At 42.4% G+C, this 13,426-nt stretch overlaps 1 protein-coding gene across 1 annotated transcript in view; it reads left to right on the forward strand.

Annotated features, from left to right (window-relative positions):
• Positions 1-13,426, forward strand: part of DNAI4 (dynein axonemal intermediate chain 4) — a 365,428-nt gene that overhangs the window by 174,090 nt on the left and 177,912 nt on the right. The window contains exon 8 of the mRNA XM_085600143.1: positions 1,112-1,312. Within this exon, the coding sequence (XP_085456269.1) occupies positions 1,112-1,312 (201 nt within the window). The remainder of the gene's footprint in view (positions 1-1,111; positions 1,313-13,426) is intronic.

Below are 13,426 nucleotides of genomic sequence, written 5' to 3' on the forward strand. Positions count from 1 at the left end.
AATAATTAATCAAATGCCCCTTGCAAAGCAAAAACGTTTTAAGAAATTTACAAAACTTAGGGCTAGATTTAGGAAGCCAATTTGCTCCCACAAACGCTGAAATTCGCAGAATTTCAGCATTTGCGATCGCAAATTAGCAGTGTGCAATGTAGCACACAATGAGCCCCTCGCAAAATAAGGAATTGCATAATTTGCCTTTCCCTCTTTTGCGATTGCATTTAAGGAGTCGCAAATTACGATTCCTTAAATGCAATGTAAGTAGCACAACTGAAAGTGCAATTTAGCCTTAAGGAATCGCTAATTACAACCAACTTCAATTTGGTGGTAATTAGCGATTTTCTTTAAAAAACTCTTTTGTGATTTTCAAAAGTGCCATGTGGCACACATTCATGCCCTTAGGTCATATATGTGCGCCACATGTGCACACATGAACATTTCAGGGTTCCAACAGGGTGTCCCTCTGGAACCCTTGCTCCCTTGAAATTGCGCATGCAATTTGCGAGTACCTATTGGGTACTCGTAAATTGCGTGCGCAATTCCCATTCATTCCTATGCGCCTCTAGGCCCATAAGAATGAATGGGAAGGTATTTCTTGTTGCGAATCGCAATTTGCGATTCACAATTAAGAAATATTAAGGAATCGCAAAAAATATTGCGATTCCTACCTACATGGCATTTTGCGAGTCCTTAATAGCGATTCCCTAAAAATCGCTATTAAGGAAACGCAGAAATGCATTTACCTACATCTGGCCCTTAAATATAAAAAAAAAAGTGGAACCATCACAAAACTTTTCACTTCTAGTGTCTAAACCCACTTGTTAGTGAGATGTTTAACCAGCTCGCCTTCAAGAAACGATACACCGTGGGTGTGACCTAAGCTAGCATGCAAGTAAGTTGCCTATGTGTTGTTGAGGCCCTGTATCCCTGATTCCAACATAAATATTTTCACATTTGTATTAGGGACAGGTAAACAAGATACCATGCTAGGAATAATACTAGTTGAATAAATGTCTTTCACTTTTAAAGTTTTTGGACACTATGCATGCATGGGATAAATCTTATTAGGCATTTTAACATCATAATGTATACAAATATTTTTTTTATTTTTCAGATAGCAGCAGTACCAGCAGTTCTATAATGGATGTCGAAAATATTATTCTAGCTCGAATTCCTGAAGAAACGCCAAATGCTGCAGATGAAATATTGCATTCAGCAAAATTTCAGACTGATTTATTTTTCATGGAAAGAATTCTAATGGAGAATAATTTTCAGTCCAAACTTGCAACTTATCGTCAGTTACCTATTCTTACAGGTAAACTTCCATTTCATGATACACCTGTGGAAACAAAAATCAGTTTCCCTCACTTTAATTGCTTACATTTTAATCATGAAATAATTCCTATATTTCATTTGTGTATTTCTTAATTCAATATAGACAATTTCTGGCGCCAAATCCCTCCCTGATGTAAATTCTGAATTTGAAGGCATGCAATAGTTTGGGAGATAGTCAAATTTTAGCAATGTTTACAATGTACAAGGGTATAACCCAGCTCCCCGCAACCCCTGTGTTGTAGAGGGCTCTCCACCCTTCAGGTGCCTACCTTTTAGCCTAAGGAGTTGATTACGACTTTGGTGGTGTGGGAGCGGGGTGGTACGTCACTGCCCCGCACCACCAAAGTTGACACCCGGCCACCCACCAGATTAGGATTTTTCTCCTGGTCTGACAGGCGGTCCTTTAGTGTTCCCAAGGCGGTACCTTTCAAAAAGACTTTGCTATGGGAACGCCAAAGCAAGTTCCTGCATGTTCACAGGGGGGCACGCCATGTGCCCCCCTGCATGCATCCCAGTGTACAGGGGCACCAGGAGGCCTTAAAGGGCCCACTTTGTTTACCCTCCCCCAATCTTTTCTTTGCGAGCACACTGCCATGAAAAGGCTTGTGGTGGAAAAACTCAGAATATGCTTGGCGGCGCTGCAGCAGCAACACCAAGCATAGTGCTTTCCCAGATCACCAGAGAACACAATTCCCTGGTGGTTGCAGCGGTCCCAAAATGGTTCTTGTAATATGGCTGTCGGACCACTGATGTGGCGGTCCCTGACTGCCACCCCACCTCCACCGCGGGTTCAGCAGTCCAATGGACCGCCAAACTCTTAATCAGGCTCCAAGTATGAATAACTGTGAAATATGGAAGTTTAAAGAATTGCTCATCACATTTTGCATGGGTCCCTTCATTTTATATTAGGTCACTGACTATGTAGTCTGCAATTTGGCCTTTTACAACAAAGCTCCTATTTGCTACATATTAGAAAAAAAACTAGTGTGGTGAAGGGCATTTTGGATGCACCAGGAATAGAGGAAATTTCTAGAAAAGAGACAGCGAGAGAGAAGCTTCCTTAAATAAGGGTCCGCCATCCCCAAAATGTCACTAAATCATTTGTTGCTATTCACAAAAGGCTCCTGCACTGGTGGAGTGATTGCAAGTGACTTTATTCACCCATGCCAAAATCGTGTTTTGGCTAATGAATAGCCTTGATCATGATATGGATCACCATTTTGTTTCACGTTCTTATGCTAGTTACACTATTGTGCGTGCATGCTCTATAAACCTAAAGAAAACACTAAAGTGCAAGTGTAATTCTTGAAAGAAAGAACACATTTAGTACAATAAAAGTAATTATTAGAAAATGTGTTCATATTCTTATGAGAGAAATTCATCAATACGTCTACTCCATTAATTTCCATCATAGTGAGCAATTATTTGTAAATCCGTTTCAATAATTAACAATTAATGAGCTATAATGTTAGCGATTTCACAGTATAATTAATTAAATCCCATATTGCCAGTCAAAAATGCAGCAAACATTGTGACTTACTCTTAAGTACATTCTGTAAGAAACATAAAAGACAAAACCTACATTAAAACATAATTAGATTCATGACTTTAATCAATAACCTTAGAGGCACAGCTGTGTTTATGTTCATAAATGTACAAAGACCTCCTCATTTGTAGTTAAACCTCCTAAGTCCTTTGTGTCTAATTCCACAACATAATTCAATTCAAGGTGTCTCAATTCTCTTTCTTTCCCTGACTCCGCCTTTGTTACAATGGAGAGATTGCCCAGGTGTGGAGGAGTGGGTCCAGGACCTAACTGATGACACCACTGATGTCTTTTAACATGTAATGAGTGATGTAAGTAATAAGGAGTGATTGACAGGCCACAAGTTATAATTAATTCACTAAACTATAACTGGTACATTTCAGTGCATTTTTTGTTTTTAAATAAGTTCTTATCTCATTTGGACATCAAACTTTAGCATCAGATTAACTTTATTTTTCATTTTCAGCGACTTTCTTGTTTTTTTTAACATAAGTTAAGATTATATTATCAAAGCGAACTATAACGTCATTAACCTTTGTTTTTTGTAGTGTGGATGTGTAGGTATATTATATGTATATATGTGTGTGTATATATATTACCTAATGGCCGTTGCCAGTAAATATAGTTATGCCCATGTTTCCATAGGAGAAGCGTTTATTTACTTTCCTATATCTTTGGCACTGTTTGACGAATGTAAACAAAATTTCCCCCAAAAGTATAGCAGTGATTCTAGTTGTGAATGGAAAGTTTTGAGGCGATTGGTCTAGTGGGGGCCGAGAAAAAGAGTGGAGAAAAATAAAAATGCATTTTCCATGTTAATTCACGTAAGGATTTTGAACAAGACTACAGCCCGAACTGTTGGCCAGAATTATACCAAATTTGTCAGACAGCTAGCTCTTGTTCTAGAAAGAGTGTCTTTTGTTATTTGGTGTAAATCCATTCAGTAGTTTTAGAGATATTAAAGGAAAACCAAATTTGTATATCTAGAGACACGGATCCTCAGAGGATCCGACTGTTCCCGTGCCTAAATGTGATTGACTGCCAACACTTCAACAGAAAGTGTCGGCAGCCATCTGGAGACTTGGCTTTAGCCGAGTCCCTGAAAAAAACAAAAAAAGGGGGGGCATGGTAAGAATATCCTGACCCCTTAGCTCTGGTCCTGGGATACCAGAGAGAGACCCTGCTAGGGCAAAAAAGCATTAAAAAAAATAATACCAAAAAAACTCAACAGATCCACTACTCTGGTGATTAAAAAGAAACCAAAACAAATGCAGGCTCCTGCACTTGTTTTGAAATGAGCTCACGTGAAGGCCTGGTCCCCCTTCCTAAGGCTCTTGGAACCCCAGGGACAACAACCTGGGGATTTATTTACAAAGTAGAGGGGGGCTGGGTAAACCCCCCCTCCTGGGCTTCCTCAAAGCCTTGGGGACCACCACCTCCCCGGGGCTTTCATTTTAATAATGGAGGGAGGGCCGCTTGACCCCACCCTCCTGGGTGGCTGGGTAAACCCCCTCTCCTGGGCTTCCTCAAAGCCACGGGCACCACCACCTCCCCGGGGCAATACATGTAACAAATTGTGGGGGCTGTAGGGACCCCCCTGGCCCTAGGGACACAACCTTCCTGGGGCCTTCACAATAGATAATACTGGGAGGGTGGCCGTGCAGCCCCCCTCCTGAGTCATATACGGCCCAGGGGACCACCATCTCCCCGGGGCCAGCCCGTGGAAACAGAAGGGGGGGGTCAGTGTGCCATATATGGCGCTGGGGACAACCACCCTCCTGCTATGTCCCGGGGTGCCCATCCACGGAACGTAGCTTTTTGCTCTGAGTTGGCATGAGCTTTGACAGCTGGACTGTTCCCATGAGGCCCAGGGTCAGACTGATTTGCATATGGCAATGTCTGAACTAGGGTGGCGGAGTGAGCTAAAGAATGATGATGGATTAAACCCAGATCAGTTGACTGGGGTTGAGTGCTTGCAATGTTCAACACTCCGTCCATCATCCCCTTTGGTTTTGCTTTGTTCGCCCTAAGTTGGCAGGGTAAGCCCAGACATGGGTCCCTTGCTCACTTTGCCACCGGATTCAAGCTAGCCTGGCTGATGACGGCTGATTACCCAGAAACCGGTCCCAGGATGCTTGTTTCCGGTCCAGGGAAGACATGGCTTGGCAGTTCGGGCTGGACTGTTCCCATGAGGCACAGGGTCAGACTGATTTGCATATGGCCATGTCTGAACTAGGGGTGGCGGAGTGAGCTAAAGAATGATAATGGATTAAACCCAGATCAGTTGACTGGGGCTGAGTGCTTGCAATGTTCAACACTCCGTCCATCATCCCCTTTGGTTTTGCACTGCACTGTCTTAGTCATAAATGAAACTCCAATTGTTGGATTGATGTTAGGGTCAAAGCTGACTTCCACAAACACAATACTAGCCTTTAATTACTAACTCCTGTGTCCCTCAGCAAACAGACCTTCAGCTCGTGCAGGGCCATGATGGATGGTGCCCCCACCTCTGTTCCCTTCTGCTTGCCTTCTAGTCCACCTTCACAGACATCCCAACATCTTCAGCAATCATGGAAGAAAGATGTACAATCCACGTCACGTGACACCCTCCCCCATTCAATTGTGGGGAGAAACCAGTTTCTCCAAAACTTTGGACCCTACTTGGATAGATGGCCAGATGCAGTTCCATTCTGACCCGATGCTCATTTAACAAAAATTAAACCTCAACTGGAAGCCCTTAGAAATGTAAACATAGCAGGGGCCCAGTTGAAGCTCCACTTCTGTAAACTACAAACTATTCTACCTTCTTTGACTTAGCAAAGGCAAAGTAAGTGTGTTTTCTCTGCAATTCCACTTTGAAAAACCACCTGAAATCCTGGATGGAGGTGAATGTGTCGTTAATGTATCAGAGCGCTGGGTTCTTTCTTTCTGTTGAGAACACCAGAGTCCACGATTCTCCCTTTAAATACCCTAAGTATGCAAATACCCAAAATTCATAGCTGCACTCACATACCCACTCACAGACACACAAAGGCACTCACACAACCCACTTACAGACCCACTCACACACTCATGCGCACACTCATAGTCCCACTCAGACACTCAAGTTCCCATTCACAGACCCACTCAGAGACACATGCACCTACTTACAGACCCACTAACAGACTCACGAACCAAGTCACAGACCCACTCAGATACTCGCTCATCTACCCAGTCACTCACACACTCACTCAGACAGCAGTACACACCCACAAAACCACTCACACACCAACCCACAGACCTATACAGCCACTCACACACCTACTCTCTGTTACAGGTAGGTGAATATGTCAGTGACAATATTAGCAGAGCTAACTATAACTTGCGCCACCTGCATGTACAGCTTATGACCTCACATATTACATCACTCATGACATATTCTAGTACATCACTGATGACATCTTAAATGACATCATAGATGATATCATCCAATGAGTGTATTAGTTTGTTTTATAGTTTACATAGGAGCGGGTAACTATCATATTACTATTCTAAGTTGGTACAGCCTGTGTTCAGCTAATGGGTGTAAGTGTTTATGAAACGTATGTTCTCTAATGCATCATAGGTGTGTAGAGGTAGTGAACACTGTTGAAAAATGTCCCTCTCTGAAAGGTCACCCCAAAGGTTTTGCCTCCACCTCCTCTTTTTGCTGAATTAATTTTGCTGGCTTTAGGACTCTGAGCCCGGTACCACTGTCAACCAATGCTAAAGTGCATGTGATCTCTTCTATAAACATGGTATAACTGATTTACACCTGTTTGGCACATTTAATTTATCTGTAAGCCCCTAGTACAGTGCACTATTTGTACTCGGGCCTGTAAATTAAATATTACTAGTGGACCTGCAGCACCTATTATGCCACCCACATAAGTAGCCTTTCAAACCTTTCTTATGCCTACCATTGCTGGGCCTGTGTGTTGCAGATTACTGCCACTTTAACTAGGCATTGAAAAATACTTACCAAGCCTTAAACTCCCCTTTTATTACACATACATCACTCCTAAGGTAGCCCCTAGGTAGACCATAGGCAGGGTGCTGTGTAAGTGACAAACCACTAAATTTGTTTTTCACTACTGTGAGACCGACTCCTCTTATAGGTTAACATTGGGAATTCCTTAATACTCTTTTATGCTGTAATTCCTGAGCAGAAAGGAGTAGCTACCTCATGTTTTATATCTTTGGAATGGTAATGATAAATCATCTTTAATGGTAAAGTTGGATTTAACATTACTATTTTAGAAATGGTACTTTAGTAAGTGGGCATTTATCTGCTCTTACTGCTCTGTGTGCCTGCAGCCTGTCTCCAATATATGTCTGGAGTGGGAGACACCTACACTTTGTGCCTTTCCTCTAGACAGCCACAAACACAGGAACAATAGGTGTGAAATTCTGATAGCTCTTCCTTGGCAGGAATAGAAGGGGGAGCTTACACATACACCTAGATTGCAGTGTCCTGTCTTCTACATAAAGGGCTGATTACCCTCTAGTGATAGGCTGGAGCCAGGGCTGGGAAGAAAGGAGCTATGTGTACTTCAAGGACCATTCTTTGAGTTACCCCCACTTTAAAGACACAACTGGGTGTAAGTACTGGGCCTCTGACCCTACCAATACAATACACTGCTGGACCTGTGAAGAATTCTGCCAGGAGTAAAGACTTCTGTGCTACAAGGATTGCCACTCTGCTTGACTGCCATTCTGGAAGAGCTGCTTTTCTGCTTTGCTGTACTACCCTGCTGCCTGCTGATATCTGCCCTGCTGAGGCCAACGACTGGATCCATCTCACGTGAACCCAGAGTGACTCCAAGGCCTTGATGGCTTGCCCTCCGTTCTCAAGGTCATCAAAGACGTCCTTCAACCCTGCCACAGCACCTGTACTCTGCCATATGTGAGTCCTGCCCTGTCAAATGATGCCAATCTAGCCCTGAGCGCTTTAAAGTGAGCTTCTGCTGTACAGAATCGATGCAGTGATGTCTTTGTGCTGATCAAAAGTAACGCACTGCACTTCGACACGGAAGCTGATCACCAACATTGCTTCAACGGACTGTGTGGCCCGACGACAAAGGACGCATCACCTCATCATAAAGGGGTTCGTCAAAGAAGCCTTCCTCGCTTGCCCAGATCGTAACCGATTCATTGAGTCTTCAACATCGATGCTTCCTCCATCCAAGGTACTTTTTCAGCAGGACCTGCATGAGTCCTGTATTCGGGCTGCCTGCCAGCACTCCCGGCCTGAACTTTGGATTTACCCTGGTGCATCGTGACCTCAAGTAACCGCTTAGTGCTTTTTTCTTCTAAGCACTTCATTTTGATTTAATCTTTACAAATTCATAACTCTGTTTCTACTTATTGGATCTTTGTCATGTTGGTCTTGTTTTATTTACAGAAATATAATCTATCTTTCCAACCCTGTGAGGAGTATTTTGGGGTGTTTTCATTGCATTGCTGGTTTGGGTGTGTAGCACAAATAGTTTATACATTGGCACAGAGCAGTCAGGCAAATCTGCAGAGGCAATCTATCAGAGCGTGAGCACAGGTTATCTTTTAGTGTATATATAGCTTACCCTGACTAAAGTGGTGGTTCCTGCTTAAACAGGGTGAATTCTCTGCCGACCAGAAACCCCAGTTCTATCAAACATGTTATGAATCTTTTTTATGAAAAGTAACTCTACGTGCAGAGAACAGTTGACAATTTGTGTCCAGGATATTACACACATTTTTTGGTTCTCAAGCAAAAGTTTCCAACAGGGCAAATATTCTATGTAGTAGATACTAAGTATTGTGAGCAGCCTTGACTTATTAGTCAGAATCGTCTCAACATGACAATTTTTACATAACATAGAAGACTGTGTGCACCAGGTACTAACCTATGCACATGTGCTTCTTTTACTTTAAAAGATGGGCTATCTGTAAAGTTTTCACCACAGTATGAAGGCGGCAGGTAGTCTAACCTTTAGCACCTACAGAACTTGGTTATTTTAAGCGAATAGTGTCTTTTTTGACAAGTGTTGCACAGAGTGTACACTGATTTTGGTAGATACTTTTAAATATTTGTTGTGTATTTCTTATGAGAGTTTCACTGTATACAAACCTTGTGGTATATACAATAAACTTTCACCATAGAGTAAAAACTGTTTATAGTTCCCATTTTTCTGCTCAAATAAACTTAATTGCAAAATGTAAGTTCAGTGATGGCGAGATGTTTAATAGAGATAAAGGCAGTAAGCTATTAATTTTGGAAGAGACATTGAGAATTTTGGGGGACTTGTTGTTTTTTCTTGTATACAGATTAAAAACTGTGTGCAATAAGGGTTTCCTATATATCTGTATTTGTTTGTTAATATGAACTCGGCTACACGTGAAGTGTATGGTATAGGATTGTGCACATAACCCGTGCTTGCTACATCTAATGGAGTTGTTTCTGTGATGGCATTAATGATGCTTAATATTATTCTGAGCTATTTTGTACTTACTTTCGGGCCTCTAATGCCTTACTAGTTTATAGAGCAATGTGTGCAAAAGAAGCTTGGATGTTGTATTCATTGATGAAATTTGAGATGTCATCAGTGTTGTCATAAATGAATATGTCATCGGTGATGTAATATGGGAGGTCTTAAGCAGTGCATGGCGGGGGCTCAAGTTATAGTTAGCTGTGCTAACTATATTTAGTTTAATTTCTGTGTATTTTTTTGTCCAAAATGTTAATGTTGTCACTGACATATTCAGCTAACTATAATGTTACTTTAACCTTTAGTTTTTTCAATAAATTTCTAGTTTTTAGAAAAAAACTCAGATCTTTTTATCAAACATAACTATAATGTTACTTTACGCTTTGGGAATAATATTTTATTAACATACCTAAAGCCAACCTCCGCTGCACACAGCCTTTGCCATACGACATAAGGTTGGCCTTCGGTCCCCGTGGAACCCATCAGGGGCCAAATACAAGAAATAAGGGGAGGGGGCTGTGTGCCCCCCTCCCGAACCCTTATTAGGCCCCGGGCATCCCATTCCCCAGGGCGATACCAATAAAAAAGGGATGGGGGCTCTGTGGCCCTCCTACCCGATCCTTATTAGATCATAGTGACCCCCCCTCCCCCAGGGCCTTATGTATGTTAGAGGGGAGTACGTGTCCCGCCTCCCTGTGCGTTATTAGGCCCTGGGGAACCTATCCCCAGGGACTTATTTTTTTTCAGAATGGTTGGTCTCTCTCGCTGCGCCTTAAAGGCCCGGGGATCCCATCCCCCAGGGCCATGTTTTTTTTAAAGGAGAGGGGTACTACCCGGCCCCCCATCCCAATGCCTCAGTAATCCCTGAAGACCCCATCCCCGGAGCTGTGTGTGTGTGTGTGCGTGCGTGTGTGTGTGTGTGTGTGTATGTGTATAGATATATATGTGTATATATGTATATGTATATGTATATGTATATATATATATATATATATATATATATATTCACTGAAAAAACCATAGGTTTCACACACGTTATAGTTAGCGGACATTTCACTCATAAAAAACCAATGAAATTCCCCCGTTATAGTTAGTGCAGGCAACTATAACTCAAGCGACCGCAATCCTCTGCTGATGACATATGTGTCTTTATGAAAAAAAAAAATTTGTAATATATGTATAGCTAAAATTTAATGGAAGAAGACATGGGCAAATAAGTGTCTAAATACAGTATTAGCATCAGCAGAGGATTGCGGTCGCGTGAGTTATAGTTGCCTGCACTAACTATAACGGGGGAATTTCATTGGTTTTTTATGAGTGAAATGTCCGCTAACTATAACGTGTGTGAAACCTATGGTTTTTTCAGTGAATTTGCAAGGTTTTTTAAATGCTAATTCCTAACTATAACGTGTGTGAAACCTATGGTTTTTTCAGTGAATTTGTACGTTTTTTAAAATGCTAAGTTACTTTACGCCGTTCGTGGCGTGCGCGCCCACTTCACGCAGTTCGTTCCGTGTGCGCACGGTGCTGTTCGCGCACCGTGCGCGCACAGTGAGCACGCGGTGCGCTTTGCGCACCATGCGCCCACTTTACGCAGTTAGTGCCGTGCACGCACGGTGGGCACGCGGTGCGCTATGCGCACCGCGTGCCCACGTTACGCTGGATGGGCCATGTACGCACGATGCGCTTCGCGCACCGTCCGCACACGGAGGACATATTATGTGCTTCGTTGTGAAAGGATATGTATTAAATGTTCAATGTTTATATATGCAATGCACAAAAGGTGCCCTGCGGGCACCTTTTGCACACGGGGGGGGGGGGAAATTGTGGATATTTATTTTGATTATTTATTTTTAACCGTACGCGTACGGGAAGCGTAATCAGCGTTTTTAAAAAAAAAGAAATAAATGTTTGGCCTTGGGGGTTCATTTGGGACACCCTAACCAAGGCTAGGTGGTTAGGAGCAGTCTAGCCTGCCCCTTTTCATGATATCCAACTTTGAATTTCCTCCCCCCCTCAGAGTGCGAGAAAGAAAATGGCGGCCGCCATTTCCTGGTTTCGACCGATTCGAATGTTTACTAAGATCTAACAGCCAATCAGAATCGCACTCGCGCACGGCACCGTACGCGTACGGTAAGCTTACCGTAAGCGCACGGTAAGCTGCCACAGATATATATATTGATTTAAATGCTATTTTCTCAGGAACTACTGAACAGATTTACACCAGACCTAGAAAAGGCACTTCCTTGACCTGTAGACTACCTCTCTGCCAAATTTCAAGTAACTCTGTTCAGCCGTTCGGGCTGTAGCTGTGTCTAAAGGTCCTATGGAAAAATGCATGGGGAAAACGCGTTTTGGGACCCCCCTTTTTTCTCAGCCCCCGCTTGACGAATCCCCCCGAGACTTTCAGGATTCGTCGACCGGCGCCAAAGTTATTCCAAATAGAATGTTGCGGATTTCCTATGGAAACAGGGTCCTAACTATAACTATCTACTGGCGACCGCCAGTAGATAATATATATATATATATATATATATATATATATATATATATCTACTGGCGGTCGCCAGTAGATAGTTATAGTTAGGACCGAGTTCCCATAGGAAATCTGAAAATTCTATTTTGAATAACTTTGGCGCCGGTTGACTTATCTTCGTGAAATTTTCAAAACTAATGGGGCGCTCCGCTCAGCTCCTACCTTGAAAGTCTCGGGGTGATTCGTCAAGCGGGGGCTGAGAAAAAAGGGGGGTCCCAAAACGCGTTTTCCCCATGCATTTTCCCATAGGACCTTTAGTCGAAGGTACAGTCCGAACGGCTGAACAGAATTACTTGAAATTTGGCAAAGAGGTAGTCCTCAGGTCAGGCATGTGCCTTTTGCTTAAATGGTGTAAATCCGTTCAGTAGTTCCTGAGAAAATCAAAAGTAAAATCACATATATATCTGGGCGGAGCCTAACCACACATCTTATCGTGAGATCTGATTGGCTGTCAGCACTTCATCCAAGAAGTGTTGGCAGCCATCTTGGAACCAATATACATGATAGCACCTCATTAAAAAGCATTGCAGTTAATAGAATGTTTTAAGACTTTGGTTACATTATAAATCATTTGTTGATGGTACCATACTCATTTTAGGAATTGTGGTGTGTTCTAAGGCGATTTTACCATGTGAAAAGCCTTCTGCTGTGATATCATGAATCATGTTTGAGAGAAAACTATTTTCTCATGCTTTTCCCACAGAGGTTTGGAAGGTGATCTATAAGCTAAACTGAGAGCATATTTTCTGTAAATTCACATTATCTTTCTCAGTCATGTGAGAATGAAGTCTGACATTCTCAGTAAAACATGTACATCCAACAAGGGCAGAGACTGCCAGTTGATTCCTTTGTGTTCTACTGCAGCTTCCCAGAGGGTTCTAAAGAACAACTAGAGCGCTAACAGTCCTACTTATGACAAACGTATGGCACACCTGAAGCCATCTTGGTTGGAATAAAGTGGTAACTCTTAAAACATTTAATTTTAAAAGGAACAAAATGAGGGGGTTCATTTTGCCATAGAAAGTATGATTAATGCTGCAGGAAGAAAAATTAGGGCACATTTTGAGTGACTTCTGAAATCCTCTTCTATTTCATTAAAAAATTCTGACATGCAGACTGAAACATGCACTTTCAATACCAGCAGCAGACTTCCCTGGTGAGCAGTAGCTTTACTACAGTGATCTAATAAGCAACTAGAGTGCTAACATTCTGAATTTATGGCAAATGTGTGACACATCTGAATGCCTTCTTGATGGAATCAAAGTAAGAAACTGAAAGTATTTCCTACTGAGGAGACTGTAGTAAATGAGTAAATTAGGAAAGATCATAACAAATAAGTCTCCCAAAATGGCCACCAGAGACAAACGAGCCCAAATGTAGCCCAAATATCACCCAGATGTAGCCCAAGTATAGCCCAATGACGGAATGTCCCAGAGTGTTCTAACGAACAACTAGAGCGCTAACAGTCTTACTTATGACAAAAGTATGGCACACCTGAAGCCATCGTGATTGGAATAAAGTGGTAAC

This window comes from Triturus cristatus, chromosome 4_2 (assembly GCF_964204655.1).
Source record: "Triturus cristatus chromosome 4_2, aTriCri1.1, whole genome shotgun sequence".
NCBI classification, from domain to species: Eukaryota; Metazoa; Chordata; class Amphibia; order Caudata; family Salamandridae; genus Triturus; species Triturus cristatus.